The 21,784-nt window shown below is 32.3% G+C and overlaps 2 protein-coding genes across 4 annotated transcripts; both read right to left on the bottom strand.

Annotated features, from left to right (window-relative positions):
• Positions 1-3,510: 3,510 nt before the first annotated feature.
• On the bottom strand, positions 3,511-7,565 carry LOC123210064 (UDP-xylose transporter 3-like). Of its 3 annotated transcripts, none has more exons than XM_044628243.1 (9): positions 7,474-7,565; positions 7,266-7,305; positions 7,036-7,180; positions 5,496-5,680; positions 5,101-5,168; positions 4,660-4,792; positions 4,331-4,492; positions 3,964-4,236; positions 3,511-3,840 (listed from the first exon to the last, which is right to left on the bottom strand). In XM_044628243.1, exons 3-9 carry the CDS (start codon positions 7,154-7,156, stop codon positions 3,730-3,732), a joined length of 1,053 nt encoding a protein of 350 aa, XP_044484178.1. In that variant the 5' UTR covers positions 7,157-7,180; positions 7,266-7,305; positions 7,474-7,565; the 3' UTR covers positions 3,511-3,729. The 3 variants fall into 3 exon arrangements, with proteins under 3 accessions (XP_044484178.1, XP_044484177.1, XP_044484179.1); XM_044628242.1 differs by having other exon boundaries at positions 7,405-7,554; XM_044628244.1 differs by having other exon boundaries at positions 3,511-3,837; positions 3,961-4,236; positions 7,266-7,530.
• A 2,594-nt stretch (positions 7,566-10,159) lies between these two features.
• Positions 10,160-11,356, bottom strand: LOC123210707 (expansin-A8-like). The gene is made up of 3 exons (XM_044629187.1): positions 11,138-11,356; positions 10,744-11,056; positions 10,160-10,633 (listed from the first exon to the last, which is right to left on the bottom strand). The coding sequence occupies exons 1-3, from the start codon at positions 11,268-11,270 to the stop codon at positions 10,327-10,329; spliced, it is 753 nt and encodes a 250-aa protein (XP_044485122.1). The 5' UTR covers positions 11,271-11,356; the 3' UTR covers positions 10,160-10,326.
• Positions 11,357-21,784: the final 10,428 nt, after the last annotated feature.

Raw genomic sequence — 21,784 nt, 5'->3', positions numbered from 1 at the left:
GAGGATGCTTTACCTTTGCAATGTTGGACGATGGAAGGATGGAAAAGTGTTTATAAACCAAACCTAGAGGGAAAAATGTGATTTGATCAATAAAACATATCTATTGTAATGAGTGTATTAATATAAAATACATTTATAGATTAAGATAAGATATTTTAAAATCTTTTTTATCTATAGAAATGTGTTCATTCCAAGTTCACTTCAGAGGCCACAATTGAGAAAATTATTTCTTCACTTTTCCACCGTAGGATTTTTATTTTCTTTGCATGTACAGTGACGATTGTTAGCATAATGTCCATGATTCCCACACACAGCATTGTCCTCTTCTTGTAAATGTGAAGTTTTCATTATTAAAGAAGCTATTTTCAACTGGTACCTAAATGAGCTCAACATGATTGTCCGATGCAATGACCTCATGAAGACAAAAGGTCTACACAAGGTGGGAAGTTTGTCAAATCTCAATCACAATAGTCTTGGGTCCTCCAAGTCCAAAAGGCAAGACCTTATTAATATTGAATTAAAGCTTTAGTAGGTTCAAAAGTTGAAAGTTTGTCAAAAACTTTTCTTTAATTCAAAAAGCAGGTTCTTAAAATTAGTAAAAACATACACAATTTAAGATGTTTATTACTAGGTTCTAGTCCTGGCCAAGGTTTATGACTGATAGTTTCGATTCGAAACCGTTGGTTCACAGTTTAAAAAAATAAGAACTCTGAACCAAAATCGTAATAGAACGGTTTGTAACTGGTTCGGAGCCGACGGTTCCGGTTCATAACCCCGGTTAGAAATCGACAGTTTCGGTTCAAAATCGACATTGAATCGTCAATTCTAAAATCTTAAATTAAAATTGAAAATTTTAATTTTTTAATTACAATAATTGAAAATTAAAAGAAAAACTTGGAATTGGAAAGAATTTGAGAGAATTTGGAATTAGAAATAGAAATTGGAATTAATAAAAAATAAAGAAAGAATTTAATTAAATTAGAGAGAATTTGATTGAAAGATTAAGAGAGTATTAAGAATTGAAAGAATGAGAATGAAAATAAATGAGAGAGTTTGAAGGATTAAGTGGGAGATTTGAGCGATTGAATGGGTATATATAAGAAAAATTTTAAAAACAAAAAGCTAAAAAGGGGGGGGGGGGGGGGGGGGGGGGTGTGGTGAAAGAAATTTAAAATTTGTGCAGGGGAGTGCAAAAATTCTGCACTTTGCAGGGGACCGTAAAATCTTATACAGGGGACCAAACCCTTGCATATTTGCAGCCGTTGGTTTCTTTTTTTTCAATTTAAAAAAATAAAAGAAATTCAAAAATAAATTAAATTTTCCTGTTCAGATTATGTAAACCATCGATTCATAAACCGCATGTGAACTGACGGTTTCACGGTTTAAAATTAGGTAAACTAGAACCGAACCGGTAAAATACGGTTTCGGTTCCAATTCAATCTAGTTCCGGTTCTGATTTTATCTGGGTTAGTTTCGATCCAATTCACGGCCCAAACTGGCCAGTGGCCAGGTCTACTAGGTTCCCTAGGCCAAAGAATTGGATCTTGGATGGTTGTAGACCCCTCATATGTAGTGATGGTTGCCATTTTAAGGAACACAATAGAGGTGCTCTTTTATGACTTGTGTCCATTGATAGAAATAGTTGATCATATCCACTAGCTACATATGTAAATGTGAGGATGGGTCAATATCTTTAGCAAAAGCTTTGATTATGGTATTGATAGCTTTTTGGGTATGGATGTGTGTAGTGGTATCAAAGGCTACTGGTGGCCACTAGAGATGGCAATTTGGACTCGATTTTAGAGGCATTGACCCTCCCCGACTCTAACGGAGAGGGGATTCCCCGATAAAAACGGAGAAAGGGGCAAGGATGGGGATAAAAAAAATCCCCGTAGTAGGGGACGGGTCGGGGACGGGGATACATATTTCCCCACCCCGCCCCGCCCCGCCCCGCCCCGCCCAGCCCCGCCCCGCCTCTCCCCTCCCCTCCCCTCCCCGGCCCGGCTCGGCTCGGCTCGGCTCGGCCCATCCCCTCCCCACCCCACCCCACCCCACCTCTTCCCACCCCTTAAATATAATATATTAATATAATAATTTCTAAACTATTAAGTTCTAGAAATTTTTACATTATGAGTTATTAAAACTATAACTTTAATTTTACTAATTTTTGAATTATCAATTATCAGCTTTTACTAATTTCTGAAATATTAATCTAATATATTAAAAAGACCCCAGAATCTCATTATCATAAAATGCAAATGCACCAAATTAATTTTATTTCAATTTCAAAACTTAGTTAGTCAATCCACCAGGTTTTACACAAAAAAAATAAATTATAAACTTGATAAAATCAATTGAAGTAAATGAAAAGTGTTAAATTTAATGTTATTATAAAATTACCCTAAATCACATACATGAAGAGCTACTAATGAAGAGATTGATTATTGCATATTGTTAGATTTTATGAAAACTTTGTATTTGAACTAAAATAATAATGAATATTTTGTAGCTCTTGTAGCAAGTGATATTTTGGGAGAATATGATTTATTTTATTTGTTGAAATACATAAAAGAATTAAAATTTATATTTACAGGTATTAAGAGGGGATTTTTCCCCTCAGGGACGGAGAGAGGATGGGGAGGGGATTTTCTTTCGCGGGGAGGGGACGGGGATTATTTTTTATCCCCGTAACGGAGACGGGGCGGGGACGGGGATTGATATCTCCTCCCCGCCCCTCCCCATTGCCATCCTTAGTGGCCACCTATTGGTTGTCACGTTATTTACAGTCAAATGCCTTGTCACCATTATTCAAAACCCAAATTTCTTCAATCACAATCTAACCAGAAAATCAACCCAAATATACATAATTTTAATGCTCTAAATTCATCAACATGATAAAAATAAAACTGTTAAGCAAGATCACCATTTCAACAAACTAAGGCATTCTTAAACCATAAAGATATCAATGCTTTTATTACTTATAGACTTAATAATTGAATCATATATCTAATACTTCATTAACTTTCTATATCCTAATCACATATCATAAAAATCATTTTTTTTAAATAATAATAATAATAAAATAAAAATTTAATTACCTTAACATCATCTTTAAAATATAACGTTATTAAAATTCTAAAATTTTCCAAATACATCCCATCACATCATCTCTTCATCAAATAAAAATTATTGATTTTTATTTATAATATATATCATATTATAATATGTTTATTGAATCTATTAATATTTTATAAACCTAAAGGTATATATATATATATTTATTTATTTATTTATATTACATTTTATTATATTACAACCGGACGTTGAACATTCATTAGTTGGCTAGGTGATACAATACATAGTGAACATGATTATAAAAAATAATAAAAATTTTGAGTGTTGATAACAGTATACACTAAATATATATATATATATATATATATATATATATATATATATATATATATATATATAAATTTCTGGAATGTTTCCCATTTCATGCCTCATTCATATCGAAACCATTAACCAAAATTTCTCATATAAAATGGCAATTTATTGTCTCTGGGATTACTATATTTCAACTTTTAAACTCTGAGTACCCAATCGCCAGCTATGCAATACACGCATAACCCATGAAGGACAGTCAGCAACATCTTCATCGCTGGAACACATTTACAGACTCAGATTTTATCAAGGGTGAATGGATTAATCAGGATCCAGAATAAGTTTTCACGCATGCAAGTCCTTGTTCGAATTCCATACAGGAACCTTTGCAACACCATCGTTAATCCCTGTTCCTTTTTCCACACTAATAAGTGGAACGGATTCACTTTCCTTGATCTGAATTCATTGAAGATAGGAACAGTAAATATTTTCTTTAGGATGACATTTATAGGAATATAGATTAAAATGAACATATATTACCATATATTCACACATATCAAAAGAAAGATTGTGTGCTACCTGCGGCAATTGGGTTGCTGCTTCATTAGCCTTCTGCTGGCTCTCAACAGTGCAATGATATGAATAAATTACCATTCCAACAACAGCAATCAGGATCCCCAGGATGTTCCGCCAGCTGAATGGGTCATGAAGTAGTACATAGCCAAATGCCAAAACTAAACATGTTTTTAGATGTCCTAGGACCTGATAAGTGACTGGAGATGTCTTTCCAATAACCAGAAATGTACTGAAGTTAACAGAGACAGATATCAGGCAGGATAGAACAACGAAGAACTGCAGCCAAGATGATGAACATAAAAGTTATTCTTTGAAGCCGAAAAAAAAAAAAAAGTAAAAAAAAAAAAGGGAATAGACATTAGATTTTTACCAATACTTGAGGGGTATATTTAAAAGCAAACACATTTTGGTTGGTCAAAAGCCCATCTAGAAATGGGCCAACAATGAACAAAGTCATTGCCTGATAAGGGCAAGACTGATAGAGAAGTTGAGTTGAAGAAACTTTGAACTTCTTCTGGATGGTATTGGTCATCTGAGAGAAACTGGTTAAGATTTTAACAAAACAAAGAAATTCTAAAAGAGACTGATAAGGCCCTACAGCAAACAATTTAACAATTTATATTCTATTTATTAAACATCGAACTGTAAGAACAAGAAAATATCATAGAAATAGCAAAAGATCACTTTAGCAGAGGATACAATCTGAGCAACACAAGTTGTAATAACCGCCAGTAGTGACAAGACAGAGCCCAAAGCATTGAGCTGAAGATCAGTCACAGTTGCAATTCCAACACCCACAAGAAGAATGGCCAGTGAAAACTGGATACTCCGACTGCAATAATTTAATGTAGTATTAAAACACAGCCGTAAACAGATACATAACTAACCAAATGATACATCAAAATTGAATGACCATAGGGAAACAAAACAAGCACACCTAATATTCATATAGTAATTTAGAAGACCCGAGAAATGACATGTTTGAAAGAAATTATTTACCGCTGACACAGTGACAGCTTTTTGATGGATAAAGAAAAAACCATAATAGAGACAAATTTATGATAATGAAATCAAGCATACTAAATCCAACAACAATGCAAGACTAAGCCACATGATCTGTGTCACAAAAAGAGACTATACCTGAATCGCTTTCTGAAGAATAGGGTCTCCAAAAGAACAGTGCAGGGGATGATTGCAAGTTTCGTCATCTTAAAGACAAATACAAAAAGAGAAATTTTCAGAAACTTAAACCATAATAAAGATTTTAAAATATTTTTAAGCTAATATTAAGTATCAGAATTTGTTTGTAGAAAATCTCTTGATAAACCCAACTCTGACACCCATTTGAGGAACCAATATTTAGAAAAACTTACATTGATAAAGAAGGACCCAAAAAGTAATATTGACATGGTCAGCATAATTGGTTCTCAAGAAAAAAGTAATCAAGTTACATAATCATAAGAAGACTGATCATGAATATTGTTGTCAAGAGAAACTTCTAAATAATAAATCGGCTTGTAGAATGAAAATTTTACCTGGTAGAAACCAACAGAATTGAAACCCAAGCTAAGATTCAAAAGCCCAATGGATAATCCATTCAAAATGCCAAATCCCGTAACAGCTCTAGGATCAAAAGGCTTGTGCTCAAACAGTTTCAACCATAATGCCACATGAAGAGAACAAAACGTAACCAGAAGATGCCAGCTAGTCAAGGTTGTGGCTGCAATTCAAAAGTGGTTAGAATAAATAACCATGTAACAGCTAATACATCAAAATTGAACAATGATGATATTAGTGATGATCAGTTAGGACTTGTGTGTATTTTTCCCGTAAGAAGGAAAAGCAAAGACAAGGAAAGCATTTACAAAGCAGGAAATTGGGGATAACAAATGGCAACAAAAGGGAAGACACAAGTGGCAATCACTCAAGGGCAAGATCACAGATATCGAGGAGGATGTGGCAAGCTATAAGGGGCCTTGACAGTTAAGGAGAGAATAAAAAGGAGGAAAAGGAGTGTCAAGGAATTACGGAAGAATCAGTGACAAAAGAGAAAAGGAGAGTAATGGCCTCTCGAATGTCAAGTAATAGATTGAATCTGGACTACTGTTTCATCGTACTTTTCGGATGGGTTGATGTAATTACTGTTTCATTGGATTGTTATAATTATTGATCAATTGTAAAGAGATGGATTGTTTTCTGCAAGTATATATATTGCAGTGTTTACTCATTCCAGTAGTTTGTTATTTGTGTTGGTGCATTTGGTTAGTCTAGAAAGTGTGGCTCTAAATTTTCATGTCTTTCACACTGAATATTACTTCCAAAAAATAGGCTAACAAAACAAGAAAAATTAACAATCATTGCTGTTAGTCTAGAAGGTCTGGCTCTAAATTGGCTACAATTGAGAGAATCTCAACAATTGTCATCAGATGGATTGACCTGAAGTAGAGAACGTTGCAACAATTTCAAGATACAATATTTACTAGGTGTCAAAATAAGATTCTTGATGCCTTGTCTTGCAACTCGAGATTTGAGAGGGAGGTAATGGCAGTGTCCATAGCTTGGGTAGTGAGAATGGGAAGGATTGGTGATGGGAGGCTCCAAGGCACCATTCAAGACTTGTTGGGTTACCCAAATTTTCATGAGAGGTATTTGTTAAGAATTGGCAATCTGTTGTCTAAGGGATGGGTGGTTCTTCCAAAAGATTCAACACATATTCCCTAGTTTTCGGCCAAGTTTCACTCATCACCTTACAGGGAGCATTCAAAATTTATCAAACTTAAAAAGAGTATCCTCAATGTTGCTTTGGGAGGGGATGTGTGACAAAAAACCTCATAATTGAATCCCAATTCTAACGAAGAGAGAGTGGTTATGTTTAATATTTTACTATCATTTTCTTCAACATTAAGCCCCAACAGATTAATCTAAACAATAAGAAAACTAAATTAGATCTGGCAACTACTAAATAAAGAGCTGCTAATTACAATGAATAACAAAACGATCAACAAATTAAAACAAAATAAAATGTCGACAACAATAACAACAACAACAACAACAATAACAACAACAAAAACTCACCAAAAGTGAAAGCAAGCGAACTTATAAGCGCCTTGTTACAAATCACAATCGAAACAGAAGAAACCACCGACAAGCTCAAAGCTCCAACTGTTCCCAACTGAAACTTCTGGCCTTCAGTCATCTTCTCTCTGTGTATTGGCTCGATCTGATTAACAAAAGAAGCAAACACGAAAACATAAACATTCGTAAGAAATAAAAGGGCATAGAGAGTCACGTATAGAAATGCTTACCTCATTTAGCGCGGAATTGGAAGACTTTGCAGGAGTTCAACTGAGATTTAACAGAGAATTGACGAATGAGTGAGAACTGAATCAAGATTTGGTTGAATTCTGGGAATTTAAAAGAAAAGAAGAAAAAAAGAAACCCTACCCCAGATCTGAGAGTACTCAATAACTAAGAAGCTTATCAAGTGAATTAGAGTAAGAGAGAACGAGAGACCTGAATTGAAATGAAGATGTAAGAATGCTGGTGTCACTTGGACGAATAATAGAGCTTGCTGTAATTTTGTAATTAATAATTTGTTATGTTATATATGGAAAAATCTTCATTCTATTTACATATTCTTCCATTTTAATAATAATTTCTTAATTATAAATTAAAATACCTTTATTAAAGTATTAATTGGTCATTTGGTATAGTATAAATGAAAATTTAACTTGCCTTCTAAAGTGAGGTGTTATACCAAATGAGTGTTGGTATGAATGATAATGGAAACAGATAGGGAGAGAATCTCAATCATTATTCTATTTCTATCGGTTAATCTAATTTTATTATCGAGATAAAAATAATGTTTTATCTTCTTTTTACGAAAAAATTTATCTTTTTATCTTTTTTTTATCTTTAATTTTAAGGATTTTTTTATCTTATTTTTGTTACGGCTAAGATGGGTTAAAAACTTTAAATTCAAATCTAAATTACCAGCTTTTTAAGTGCTGGTGACATGTAAGGCTGGATTGGTTGCACAATTTTTTGGTATTTCTTTTTTAGGAAATTTTTCTTTTGGTGTTTCATTAAAACTTTGACAAGACTCCACCTTTGACTTTGACACACCAGCCACCTCATTTTGTTTGATACATTCTGTCTTTGCAAGTTTTCTCAAATAAATTTCCGCCTTCACATATAGGAAATAACTTAATAAACCTTGGTGAAACTGTATAATTGGTTAACAAATTGGGCAGTTCTTGAAAAATTACAAAAACCAGTTTTTATTATTTTTTTAAATATGAGTTTAAAAATAAAGAAGAGGAAGACAGAGACGGGTTTAAGTTTAAAAAGAAAATGTCAATTTATGAAAAAAAAAAAAATCTAATCAAATATAGTAGACAATTTGGTGAATGACATGACAACAACGACAAGGTAGTTGGCCTTAATAAGGGGTCACTTGCTACACATTCATTTTCTTTCTAATAGATTGAGTTGTATTTGAGGGGGGGAAAAAAAAAACTAGTCTATTTTCCTTTAGAAATTTTTTTTCTTATTTGTTATACTTAATATTTTTAATTGAGCAAACTTATAGAATGACATCCGGTAAAACAAAATATAAAAATAACGATCAAACATATCTTTGACACAACTTGATATATGGGTTGTAATTTTTTACTTAGATGACAACCTTTTAGATTACATTTTATAAATGATACAAATTGATTGTAATCCTAATTAGTAAGCAAAATTACTTCAATAGTCAATTGAGTTAAGTTTTTGTGCAACCATGCAGCAGAAAATGTAACAGTCTATCCACAAAAATGAGACAAATTGATTTTTTACATTGTTCATATCTAAAAATAGCTTAAATCCATGGTACAAAGTCTAGTAGATTTAAATTCAATATAACTCAAAATAAATTGTTATAGAATAAATAATTTTTCAATAACAAAATAATTATTTGACATATGTATATATAGATATGAAAGAAAACATAAGTTTTTCACTCGAACCTCTAAGTTTCTAGTTTAAATTAAAATATTCATGATCTTGAAGTATACGCTAAACTCTCTTTCATTTAGGGTTGAAATCCTTTCAACATTATATTTTTTTCTCTTTTCACTATCTGTAGAGAAACGTTTTTTGTCAAAGGAACTTAGAAGAAATTATCATAACATTAAGCTGAAATTAAGAGAAGCCAAAATATCAAATAAACTTAGAACTAAAACACTCTTAAGGAAGTAGAGCTTGTCACATACCAAATAGATGAGAAAATGAAGGGTCCTATTATGATTTTCCTTTCCCATAGAATAAATAACTCTAAACAATGAACTCAGCACAACCACACATATAATGGTAATGGATACCTAACACAATTCTTAGACAATCCAATAGTCCAATATTCAGTAATAAATCCAATAGCCAATCAAGACAATCCAACGCAATATAATAAGAAAGCCTAAAATAATCCAACACAGTAATCCAATAATTCAAAGCCCAAAATAACCCAATATTATCCACTAATCCCAATAATTCAACGCAGCAGGGGTATGTTTTACGGTGGAGGCTTGTACAGTATAGTGCCAAGGTGGAGATTTGTGTTGATATGGCACTGACAGAGCCTTTTTTTAAGCCACGTTGGAGTCAAAACTCCACTTTTACTTTTACTGACCATAATCCATATATATAAAAAATGCAGAAAGGTCTCATTTTGGTGGGAAAACAATTTCTTTCGGCTTCATCTGCTTCTCTTTCTCCAGCAACTCTTCTACTCTTGCAAATATGGATGAAGGCGTGTACTATTGTACAAATCTTGGTCTTTGAATGGTGGATTTACCAACCGAGTGTGCTTGAAGTTTGTTGCCCTCTTGTTCTTTATATAAGATTCTACCTTTTTTCTCTACGCTGAAACTTTGTAATTTCTCCCTTGAATAGTGAATATATCTTGTTGCCCTTCAAGAGAGGACATAAGTAAGACAATTATAATATGTTCTTAGAGTAATGTTTTTTACACAATTTTTATTATAATTTTATATACAAATAAAAGTATATCTTTATATGATTAAATTGTAAAAAATTAAAGATAAATTAATATTCAATAATAAGATATTATATTATTATTTATATATAAAATTATGTGTGTAATTTTATTTTATTCTATCCATCCAAATGGTAAATGCAAGTAACTATGGGTAAGACGTTTATAATAATAATAATATTATTATTTCTCTTAAAGCTATGTGAGCGGGTGCTGTTATTTTAGCACCTCAGCATTTCCACCCTTTCACTACACAATCTTGTAAGATCTTACAAACTCATTCATTCGTAAGAGCCAAATATAAATATACATCTTTTGCTAAATCTTATTTAAAATTGACCTCCTTCAAAGGTTTGGCCAAACTGCCAATTAGTTGGCGCCACGTTATAACTAGTGACAGTTCTACCGTCACTGGTGGTAATCTGAAAAGAGAGGCTTTGACCATTGAGATATGAATTACTCTGCCAATTTTGGCCCCAGTTTCTAGACATGGCTTGCCACCCAGTACTTCTAGACCCTTTGATCGAAACTGATCGAACGTCTCCGACTCCACCAACGTTTGTGATCAAAACCAAGTTGAAATATGAGTGCCCATTTATTGTAAATCTTATTCCTCCTTTCTTCATGCAAGGAACCCTGCCAACATCAACACAATTTCACAATTTTAACAGACAAATAAACGGCTTCAAAACTGAGAATAAATCACAGACTTGATCATTGAACAAAGCAGGACTACATATATATACCTTCTAAATGACACAGGAACTATTCCAGCGCGGTATTGTGCGATTTTCAAGAAAGCAGGCTCAGCCATGTCGAAGTGTTGGAGAGGAGGATTGCACCACCCGCCATTGTCATTAGGCAAAGCAAAGTTAGGTGGACAAAAGTTTGTAGCCGTCACAATAATTGAACCAGCGAGGCACCATCTCGGGTCATTATCACAACTCAGTTCAAAACAAGCTCCACAACTCAACCCATTATTGAACAACGCTGTGCTTAGAGCTGCAGTGCTTGTTCCATATCCTTGGCTGTATAAATTTCCATATCCACATGCTCCTCCTGCATATATAGTATAACTGATTAACCCCACATTTATATATTATGCTGAAATGTTAAAAGAATTAAATAACATGTACTTACCCATTGTGCCAGATGCGTCACCTCCGCCATAGAAGGTGGCGTGGCCGCTTTGCCAGCCTCCGTAATCGGCAGCGGTGTGGTGGAAGTAGACAAGGAAGAGAAGAATAGAGAGGGAGAAGGCTTGAGGCGTCATTGAAATGGTTTTTTTAGAGAGTTGATGCAATTAAGTTAGTTTGTGTAATGAACTGGTGAATTAGAGAGCCTGTATTTATCAGCAAATGAAGGAGAGAGTTTTGAAGACGATGCCAAGCCCACAGATTGATTTAGAAAATCAAGAGTGCACATGCGCTTGTTCTTGTTAGGGCTACCAACTGATAAACTGGTGGGCCAAAGGATCTCCATATCTATTTCTCAAAGGTTTGTTCCAACTTACATAAATTAATACTATGTTCTTTGTTTGATTTTCATGCTTATAAATTTTTTGTTCATCTTAAATATGTGTCACAATGTTATGAATTTTATTTAATATAATATTTTGATATATATAGTAAATTGATATTAATAATGATACATCGTCATTAAGGTATACTCCATTAAATTTAAGAAATTGTATAAATTTTTAAAATATTTTAAATTTGTTATTTAATTAGTATTAGGACAAAATGTGTTCAAATTTTTTAAGAGAAAAATTCTCTCAATAAATAAATTATTTAAACCGTTGTTAATTTAAGGGGTATATCTTAGTATTTTAAAACATAGTTGATAAAAAAAAAAAACCTCAAGAAGGATAGAATATTTCTATAGAGTCTCGATTGATGAAAGAGTGTGTGCGTGTGTGTAAAATACATTAAACATAGTGGTTTAATTGTAATTAGAAGATAACAGGGAGATGGGTAGTATCAATATAAGGGTGGGAGCGTGAAATTGGGGTTTTGATTGGGAGGTTAGGTATGGTTAGGATCTTTTAAGAGAAACTAAGAGCATCTTTGCACATGGAGGATAACCTTAATATAGTTGAGATCAAAACAAAAGGGCTTCATGGTTTTCTTATTAAACAAATTTGGATAATTAAATTAATTTATTGAGTTTGACATGCATGAATGTTCTTCATTGTCAAAACTCAACTCCTTAAACAAACTATATATGGTATCAACTAGGAATTAGCCATCTACTCACAATCTTATCTTTAGCTATTTTTTTTACATAATGATATAGTAATATAATGATAAAGTTATTAGATAGATATATAATCTTTGTTTTCATCTGATTGTAATATGAGGCATATATGTATTTTTATTTCTTAATAATTTCTTAGGGTTTATTTCAAATACCATTGTTTAATCTTAAACAGACCAAAAGATTTTAAAAACTATTATCTTAATAATTATTGAAAACCCCTTAAATTTGAGAGGTAACTCTCACAGCTCTGTCGGTTGAGATATCTAAATTTTTGCTATATTCTTGATTTATAAATTAAAATATTTTGATTTCCACCGAAAATATGCTGAGATGTACAAAGGGTGAGATGGGCATCAATTGTAGACATCAGCAATCCTAATGTCTACTTTTTTTGGACTTTGCTCACGTGGATGGCCTACCTTTTTTAAAATACTTTTATTGATGACGTGGATTTTTTCTATTTTTCCATAATGTTTTTCTATTTTTCTAGGTTGGTTAATTTTATTTAATTTTTCTGGATTAATGTGATAAATATATGCTTCCATTAAATTTTCTTGGCTTATTTAATGAATGATTGAATCTTTTCTTCTTCAATTACAACTTTGTTTCTTGCATCCATCAAAAGAATCTCTAGCGATTTATAACATATTCTGAACAAGATCAAAATGTATATGAACACAATAAAAAATTGAGAATTCCTACCTCTATTGTTGTTCAAATGTAATACATCCTATGTTTGAGATTTTGGTTTTGTTGGAAGGTTAGAAATAAGTACAAAATTATATTTAATTAAGTTAATTGGTCGTATTGGTATTACTTACACTATGTACATACACTTCCCTTTATATTATCAAAAATTCTAAATTATGGCAGTTCCCTGATGCAAAGGAGAAATTCTATACCGACATCTGGCTCATCAGAGTAGAATTGGTTGGGATACCACATATATAGGAGGAGGAAGCTTCTACTATTAATTAAAAAAATGTAGTTATTTCAATCAAATAATGAATTAAAACATTAACTTAATTAACACATCCAAACCCTTATTATAATTTTGATGAGTTGGTTAAGAAAAAAGATCATTAAAGTAATTAATGGGCTGACGCAAAATTAAGCATAATGAGGTGAAGGGGATTTCAGGTACATGACATCGGTCCCTACCATGTGAAAAAGCACATGCAATTTCCGGATTCTATTCATGCATGGAAAACATAAATTTTGGAAGCATTCTCATATCATATACATTAATTGATTGTGAGATGATAATTATTCCTTAATTAATGTATACAACCATAATGACTTCGAAAATAACCAAAAAAATAAAATCTTCATTAATTTTATGTTACACGTACTGCCCAATTATCCTCCCAACCTTCACCAAATCAAAATTTTGTTTCGATGTCTTATGTTTGTCCTCTTGGTTCCAACACAATTCTTGTCTTCTCATGAAAACGAATAAGATTGAGTTCAGCATTCAAGATTGTTTTATTGGTGAAATGATTCTTCCTTCGATACATTTACACTAACATTTTCCTCTTCTCATGGAAACGAATTAGATTGAGTTCAGCCAATGAAAATTACAATATGAATGACTAAATTTATTCAATTAAATAAAAATTTTTTATTATTAGAATAATAAAGATGAAAATCATTTTGGGTTAGCTTCAATGATTATATCTTTGGGGTTCATTCAATTGCATGGATTGTTACGTTTGTCTGCTAGATTTCGAATCTGCAAATGAGACTTCCGCCTGTCCATGGATTTATTTTCCTGGAACATTTATTGTACCGAGTTTGATAGTTGGGAGGCAAAATATGAGTCATTAAATGAATATATACACCTATTTATCATTCCAGTAATCTCTAAGGTCCCGCAGATCATTCTCCAGGAGAAGTGTCGATTAAATTATATCCACAAGCTGGCGATGGATTTGCTTTCATTAATGCTGCTTGACGGTGGCCATATCCACAAAAGGTGACGTTGACAATGTCTAGTCATGAGTACCAATCTCGCATGGCGTGGCAAGATCAAGCCATGCCAAGCCACCACCCCATCAACTTGGCCATATGCTTGGCCAAACTTCCTCCATAGCTTGGTTGCTAGCACAATTTTTTTTTTTTTAACGTTTGTTTTAGATTTATATGTTTTTTATAATTTTTTTATTTTTTCCTAAAATTTGCAATATTTTTTTTGGGCAAGTAAAATTTCAATATTGTTAACTTAACTCAAACACTCTTACCCACAGGCCACAAGCAATTAACAAATCCAAAAAAGCTGAATTAATATTTACAACGCACCTTATTCACTAAGCTTGGACTAGAGGTTTCCCCTCCTCCTATTATTTGATGAGATAACCAGAGTGCTAATGCACTGGCCTTTAACCCTGTTCTTCATACATGTACAAAACACATTAAAATTGATGCCCACTACATCAGAGATCAGGTTACCCGCCAAAAAATATGGATATTTGATATTTCCAGAGTGACCTTCACTAAAACCCTACCAGCTCATGAGTATGAGTATCTTAGAAACAATCTCGATGTATGTACCACTAAATTGTAAATTCTGGGTTGTAAGGTGATACTTAAGTATGAAAGTTAAAGTTGTTGGTTCCAAAGTTGTGTTGGGAATGAAACTTGGTGTTGATTTTTTTAGTTACTGCTAGTTTATTAGTGAAATTGGAGTACTGGAATTTAAGTTGAATGCTTCTGTGGTATTGCTGATTTGGCTAGCTTCTGGGTTATTGTTTTGGTTAATTGGTGATGTTATGTTACCTGTATTAGTACTAGTTTATTGGTTATTGTTGTTGGTTATTGATGATGGTGATTTACTAAATTCTGTGCTGATTATCTCTGCATTGCTGCTGGTTCTAGCTCGTTCCTTGGCTGGGTTGTTTTTTTGGCTTTTGGATTATTGTTTTGGTTTATTGGTGATGGTACGTTAATGAAGTCTGGGCTGACCATTTCTTCATTACTAGTTGTTGTTGGTTATTGATGATGCTGATTTACTGAATTTTGGGCTTATAGTCTCTGCACCACTGCTAGTTTTGGCCGGGTTGTCTTTTTAACTGGTTTCTAGGTTGATTGTTCCCTATAATGTTACTGATTTAAAGTTACAATGCTTTCACCACCAATTATCTTGGTTTTACTACTGAATTACTGATGGGATTTGCAACCTGACTCAAGTACAAGAGTTGGGTAATGCTCTCAGCATGAATAAAAAAATGATTAAGTGGGAACTCATTTATAGCAAGGAAATAAATGAGGTAGAAGTCCAGATCAAATGGGGACATATATCAAGTGAACAATAGAAAGATTTCAGTTTAAGTGGGGATATTAGACTCTACAAGAGTCAACTGTTAAAAGTGGAAAGAAATGGACTACATTGAAAATTTTACTGGGTTATGTTTGTAAAGAATAGAAAGTGATGACTGGATATGTAATTTTGTATAAGCTGTAACAGAAAATATATAATGTTAAGATAACGGGAAGACAGTTTTAATCAATAATTTACTACGGAGCCAGCAATTATATATGTTAAATATCCTACTGTATTGGGTACTCGTCAACTATAGAATGTACTTAATTCAAACAAAACGTATAAATTGAATAAACAACATGGAGCAAATTAAAAAGACAGAGTAAATGTTCGAGCAAATTAAAAAAAAATAATAATAATAATAACTAGGGGGTTGTTTCTTAATTAAAGTGGGAGATGGTGATGGTTAGGAGTATATGGAGAATAGGGCGAGGCAGCCGCAAATGAAGGGGTACCAAAAACACCAATATGGGTGGTGGTTGGTGTCCCTGGGGTCACCGGGCTTCTTGATCTTGACATCATATTGGTGCTACGACCATATGCTCTCTCCCCACTCCTTCTTGGCCCTTTCTCTGCCCACCTCAGTTCAGCCTGTTTCACCATACTTGGGTACCTTGAACAACACCCTACCTTTCCAGCTCTTTTTATGTACCTGTATATCAAAATTACCACATCAATCCACCTGTTAATACAGATAGATATATTGTTATATATCTTTCTCTATTACATTTATTTTCTACAAATCATAGGGATTTTTGTGGACGGAGTAAGAATAATATTCCAACTGGAGCATGAGCTGAGACTTGCATATTATGTTAAAACTATGAAATTAAAAATAAGGGTATCCACCTTCAAGATGGAGCCAAGAGTTTGGACGGCCTTGTCTATATTTAATAATTTATTTCAAAAGTTTAAGAATAATAAAGGACCACAATTAAAATTATAAATAAAAGATCCCTTTGTATATACTGGTTGACCTGATTCCCTCTTGTTAAGAATCATCCGTAGGTTGCATGTAAAACTACTCTCCCTGTATTATAATATTCGGGACCTTCTCTATCTTTTGAAGATCTAAAGAAGTTATTTTCGATAGAGAAAGATCAGAAGCGGAGGATCTGGAAAAAAAAATTGAATTTACATGTAGTTTTATAAAAGAGTTCTTCGTGGATTGAATATTTTTATTTTATAAAGGAAGAACTTTCTTGTAATTAATTTAATGTGTTTTGATTTCAATATTCTGTTTATAACTTGTATTTTTATACAATTTTTGACGCCTTACTAAAACTAATATGAGTCGAACCTTGAAAACACTAATTTAAATTTGAAAAGAAAATACGTTATATTGTATTTTACCTCTGGCTGAATCTTTTCCCTAAACACTGAACGCACTTTCTCCCCTCTGTCATCTCTCCCATCCCTACGCTCACACAATCACTGCAATATACCCTTCCACAAACCTGCACGCACACACACATATATATACATATATACACATATTAAAAGCATTACATTTGTACTTGTAGTACCCAGCAATAATCAAAACTTCGAAGTTTCTTGCGGTCATGTGAAATGAAATTTAGTCAGGAGAGAGAATCCTGATGTACTAACCAAGCATCGATGGCGGAATATGTAGATATAGGTGCAACAGATTGTGCAAATATTGGAGTGTGGAATTCCCGGACGGCGGCGTTGACCTCTCTCTGGATAGGTTGAAGCCATGCTCATCATACTTGCCTCATCGTACGCCATACTAGTTTCCACTGCATGCCTAAATTCAGCACGTTTCTTGGGACTACTCGAATGCCCACGATGAGTACCTCGGTGATCATCCTCCTCACCATAACGATGAATCGGCGATATTGCATGCCCACGATGACCCCCCTGAGACTCGAGAATGCTATCTAATCCTTTACTGAAATCAAGGCTTGGCAGTTTGTTTAAAGTTGATGAGCCATGCTTCGGTGTTTTGGCTTCTTGAATTGGTTCCAAGAGTAGTGCTGAGTTTTTCTTTTCTGGCGGTGATACGTTTGAGGTTCGCTTTACTTGAGCTAGGTCTTGAAAAGTGAGGTTAACCGAGTCATCTGGTATGCCTAGGTACAATTCTTCAAGCTCTTTTCTTGCTTTAGCTAAGGTGGCCTTGTCCCCCATTAGACACTTCCTATGAGGCTGACTGATTTCTCAAATTTAAGATAGGGGAGAGAAAGGAGAGAGATGGAGCAGAAGAATTATAGTTGATGATGAAAAGGTAAATAATTTTTTAGTTCCATTGGGATTGGAGACTTTTATAAAACGCTGATTGACATGTATGGCCGGACATGACGATATATATATATATATATAAAATGAACCATGGATACTTGCCATTGAAGATTTGAATATGTCGTCAAAGTTTTCCAACTTTATTGAAATAATAATTTTGATGCCCATCTTAATACAATATTATTTATCAATTACATTTTATCAAACAGAAAAAAAATTATGTGTGTCTTTTGGGTCAAATGATTATATCCCACCCAATGTTTGGTGGAACATTAAATTCTCTTTTTTTTAGTTTGAAAATCTTAATTTTTCACCCATTATCTACTTATATTATTGAATTCTATTATATGTAAGTGTAAAAATATTATTTTAATAGAAACTCAAATCAACCATTATAAAAATATTTAAAATATATAAATTTTTCTTATTTACAATATTTACATATTTTCATTTTCTTATTTTTGTAATATTGTCTCTTCTTCTTACTTTCGTTAAATTTAAACAAATATCAACCTTTATTTTTATCTTTTTCTTTTTTTCACTCATTTATATTTAATAATATTTTCTTTCTTACTTGACAATAAATATCAGTATATATATTCCTCTTTTTGCTCATACTAATTTCTTTTTCATTCAAATAAATTTAAATCTAGGGTTATATATTGAGAGATTTTCATGGGAAATTGAAAAACGAAAGATTTGTTTTGACGATGACAAGAGGAGAAAGATAATTAGTGATGAAGATAATTGAAGGAGAAGGCTACTTAGATAGTGTTGGTAGTGAGGATGAATGGAGGAAAATAATGATAGAAAATTGGTGATGAAGATGACATGAGGGGAAAAAAAACAAAAGAAAAATAAGGAATTTTTTTAAAGATAAAAATAATATATTATAATTATAATTATTAGATGATAAATTGGTAAATTAAATATTATTGAAAGATAAATTAGACAATTAACTTTCCATTTTTAAAGGGGTATTCTTGTAATTTTAATAAAATTAAGAACATATTGATAATAAAAAACTGCATTAAATAATGAAGACATTTTTTGTTATTATATTAAAGAGGATAAAAAATAATTTACACTGAAACCAAATAAAATTCATTAATGTAAATAGATAACGGATGAAAAATTAGGTTTTTCAAATTTAAATAGTGTACATTGTCTTTTCACCAAACCTTGGGAGGGACATTTTATTTGGCCTTTATTTTGTTTAACGAGCAGTGTGGGATGAAATCTGCCAAATTAAATAATATTTATTCATCATGTGTATGTCCGGCCATAAAAAAGTCTAATCCATATATAATTACCAAAAATTATATATTTTAACCAGGATTTACCCAATATGAGATGAGTAGAATATATCAACATAACTTCCTTGCCTAAAACATTGTCATATATGCGTATGGCTAAAAATACTAAGCGCCCGATAATAGACATTAATGTGGGTATCAATAATTATATATGATGAAATAATTGGGTTATTTTTTAAGTTTAATATAAAATAATACATAATCACATAATAACATTTCATTATTTATATCTAAATTAATACTCATTATAAATATACAAAATATTATTATATTTTATATTTTTTTTTCCTATTACATTGGAAGTGAAATACTTACACCATTTAATAGATTTATGTAAACATATTACAACTTCTGGTTTTGTTGAACAGGTAACACCAGCAAAACAGATTTCTTTTATTATTTTCCTCGATTAATATTAATGACTTAAAATATATATTTCTCTTCATTTAGTTCACAAATATAACCGAAGAAAAAGTTTACCATTATGTCATTGCATTAGATAATTGCGGACTGCTTTCATCGATGAAAACAATTATGCTTAGACAATTAATATGTCTGTAAGATCCTATCAACATATCTAAACAATTATACATGCTTAGATATTTGCGAATACTTAGCAAGCGTTTTGGATTGTTTCAAACAGGCCAGAAACAAAACAAAGGCCTCGGCCGGCTAATAAAATAGGAATGAAGGTCAGATAATTTGTCTGACTTTAGTGGCTGGAAATCAATGTTTAAGTGGTTATTAGGACAAATCCTGTCATATAAACGCGTTAACTATATTACATAATCTAAGGTAAAACCGATGAATGCCTAATGTAGTCTGTATTGTTTATGGGAAACAAGATTCCAGTCAGGCAATTGTTTTGATTTCGATTTCAGAAAATTAATTCTGCCTCCAGCTAGCTCTATTTTAGTTCCGTTTTGAAAGCTGCAGCGAAAGAGCCTAGTCTTCCATAAGAAGATTTTCCAATCTTAATGTTGTATTTTAGTTGCAATTGTAATAAATGAATCTTAAGTTTTATTCTAAAATTTCATAACAAATGGTGTGACATGCTATATGGGTCGCTTGAAAAATGCTGCGAGTCCTCTTCTGTAACCCTACAAAACATTTCATGAAAGAAAAGGAATTTTAATTAGCATATTGATAGTTTATAACTCGCATGCGTTAGTGTAGTTGTAATTGAAGTTTTGTCTAATATTTTACTAAATTCCTTTAAAATAAAATTCATTAGTTTTTTTCATTTTTTGATCTGTGTTAAAAATAAAATTAGTCATTTCTGGATAGGTTGAAATAGGCACGCCAAATGGGCCATACCAAATGAAGGTCCAACCCAAAATATAAAACTGAAACCCAGTAAAAGAAAACTTAGCCTGACATTGTAACATAAAGCTTTAATATTAGGCTCATCAATTGGCCCGGTCCAATTTGACACTACATAAAAAAAATTAAAAAATATATTTAGTTGCTTGGGCTAGAAGCAACTGATGCTTCTGCCACGATCTTCTTACAGGCAGAAGCCCATCTTCGACTTGTTTCAATTTGTTTATTTTTTTAATTTTTTAATTTATTTTTTTTTTTTTTATATAAACTCATTCAACTTTTCTTCTTTTTCAATTTTATTTACAAATCTCTTAATCTCTCAATCTCAATTTCTTAATTATATTTTTAGTCTCATTTTCTCTCATCAACTTTCTTTCATAAACTATTTGAATTTATAAATTATAATTCGTTATATTTATAATTTCATTTTTATTTTATAAAAATAAGTAGATAAATGATATAATATATATATTTTATTTATATTTTGTAATTTATACAATATGTAAATTAATTTATTTATACTATATTATAAACTTATAATATTTTTTATCATATAACCACGATATTCCTCCCCCACAAGTGTAGTATTATAAATAAAATGTTCGGAGTATTATCCTCGGTTTTAATAATTAAATTTAATTAAAATTTTTTAAAAATATTGTTTAAATGGGTCAAGCCAGCTCGATTAAGGCCTGACCCTACCTGGCCCAATTAAGGTCTTGCCCGACCTTATATATAGAGTTAGACCTTAGGCCTTCACAAGTCAATGAGTCGGTTCGACGCCAAGGCCCATTATTGTATTAGCCTAGAGCTCGAACTAGCCCATTAGTCCAATGGGTTGAGTCAAAGTTGGCTTGACTCGACCCATTGACATCTTTGGGCTAAAGTAGTTGCAAGCTAAGGTCAAGGTTACATAATCAGTAGCTCCTGAATCCATGAACCAAGAACTGTCTTGCACAATAGCAAATGTGGTCACTGGAATATTAGAGCCAGCAAGGAAGTGAACTTTAACATAACTATTTGGATGAACATTTGATGAATAGTTGTGAGTCAGATAGACTTGATGAGTCCCTATAGGGTTTGAAACAGGAGAGTTTTGTATAACAGGACTGACATTTGTGTAGTATGAAAAAGAAGAAGGGACATTGTACTGAGGGTTTTGAACTGGATAGAATAGTTTATACACAAACATAAATTGACCATTACACAACCTTAATCCAATAAGCTTAATTATCCATAAACTCAAATATCAAGTTCATTATAAATATAAAAAATAAGAGTAATATTATATACACAATTTTTATACACAAA

Source organism: Mangifera indica, chromosome 3 (assembly GCF_011075055.1).
Source record: "Mangifera indica cultivar Alphonso chromosome 3, CATAS_Mindica_2.1, whole genome shotgun sequence".
Taxonomy (NCBI): Eukaryota; Viridiplantae; Streptophyta; class Magnoliopsida; order Sapindales; family Anacardiaceae; genus Mangifera; species Mangifera indica.
The sequence above is the reverse complement of the archived record's forward strand: the minus strand, read 5'-3'. Positions and strand labels throughout refer to the sequence as shown.

Excerpts from the sequence above, each read along its gene's own strand:
- LOC123210707 (XM_044629187.1), bottom strand. The coding sequence starts at position 11,270 with ATGACGCCTCAAGCCTTCTCCCTCTCTATTCTTCTCTTCCTTGTCTAC. Across the intron at positions 11,057-11,137 it reads TGACGCATCTGGCACAATGG|GAGGAGCATGTGGATATGGA; the intron begins GTAAGTACATGT and ends CTATATATGCAG. Across the intron at positions 10,634-10,743 it reads GTTCCTGTGTCATTTAGAAG|GGTTCCTTGCATGAAGAAAG; the intron begins GTATATATATGT and ends TGATGTTGGCAG.
- LOC123210064 (XM_044628243.1), bottom strand. The coding sequence starts at position 7,156 with ATGACTGAAGGCCAGAAGTTTCAGTTGGGAACAGTTGGAGCTTTGAGC. Across the intron at positions 5,169-5,495 it reads ATTCTGTTGGTTTCTACCAG|ATGACGAAACTTGCAATCAT; the intron begins GTAAAATTTTCA and ends TTTGTCTTTAAG. Across the intron at positions 4,237-4,330 it reads AATATACCCCTCAAGTATTG|TTCTTCGTTGTTCTATCCTG; the intron begins GTAAAAATCTAA and ends TCTTGGCTGCAG.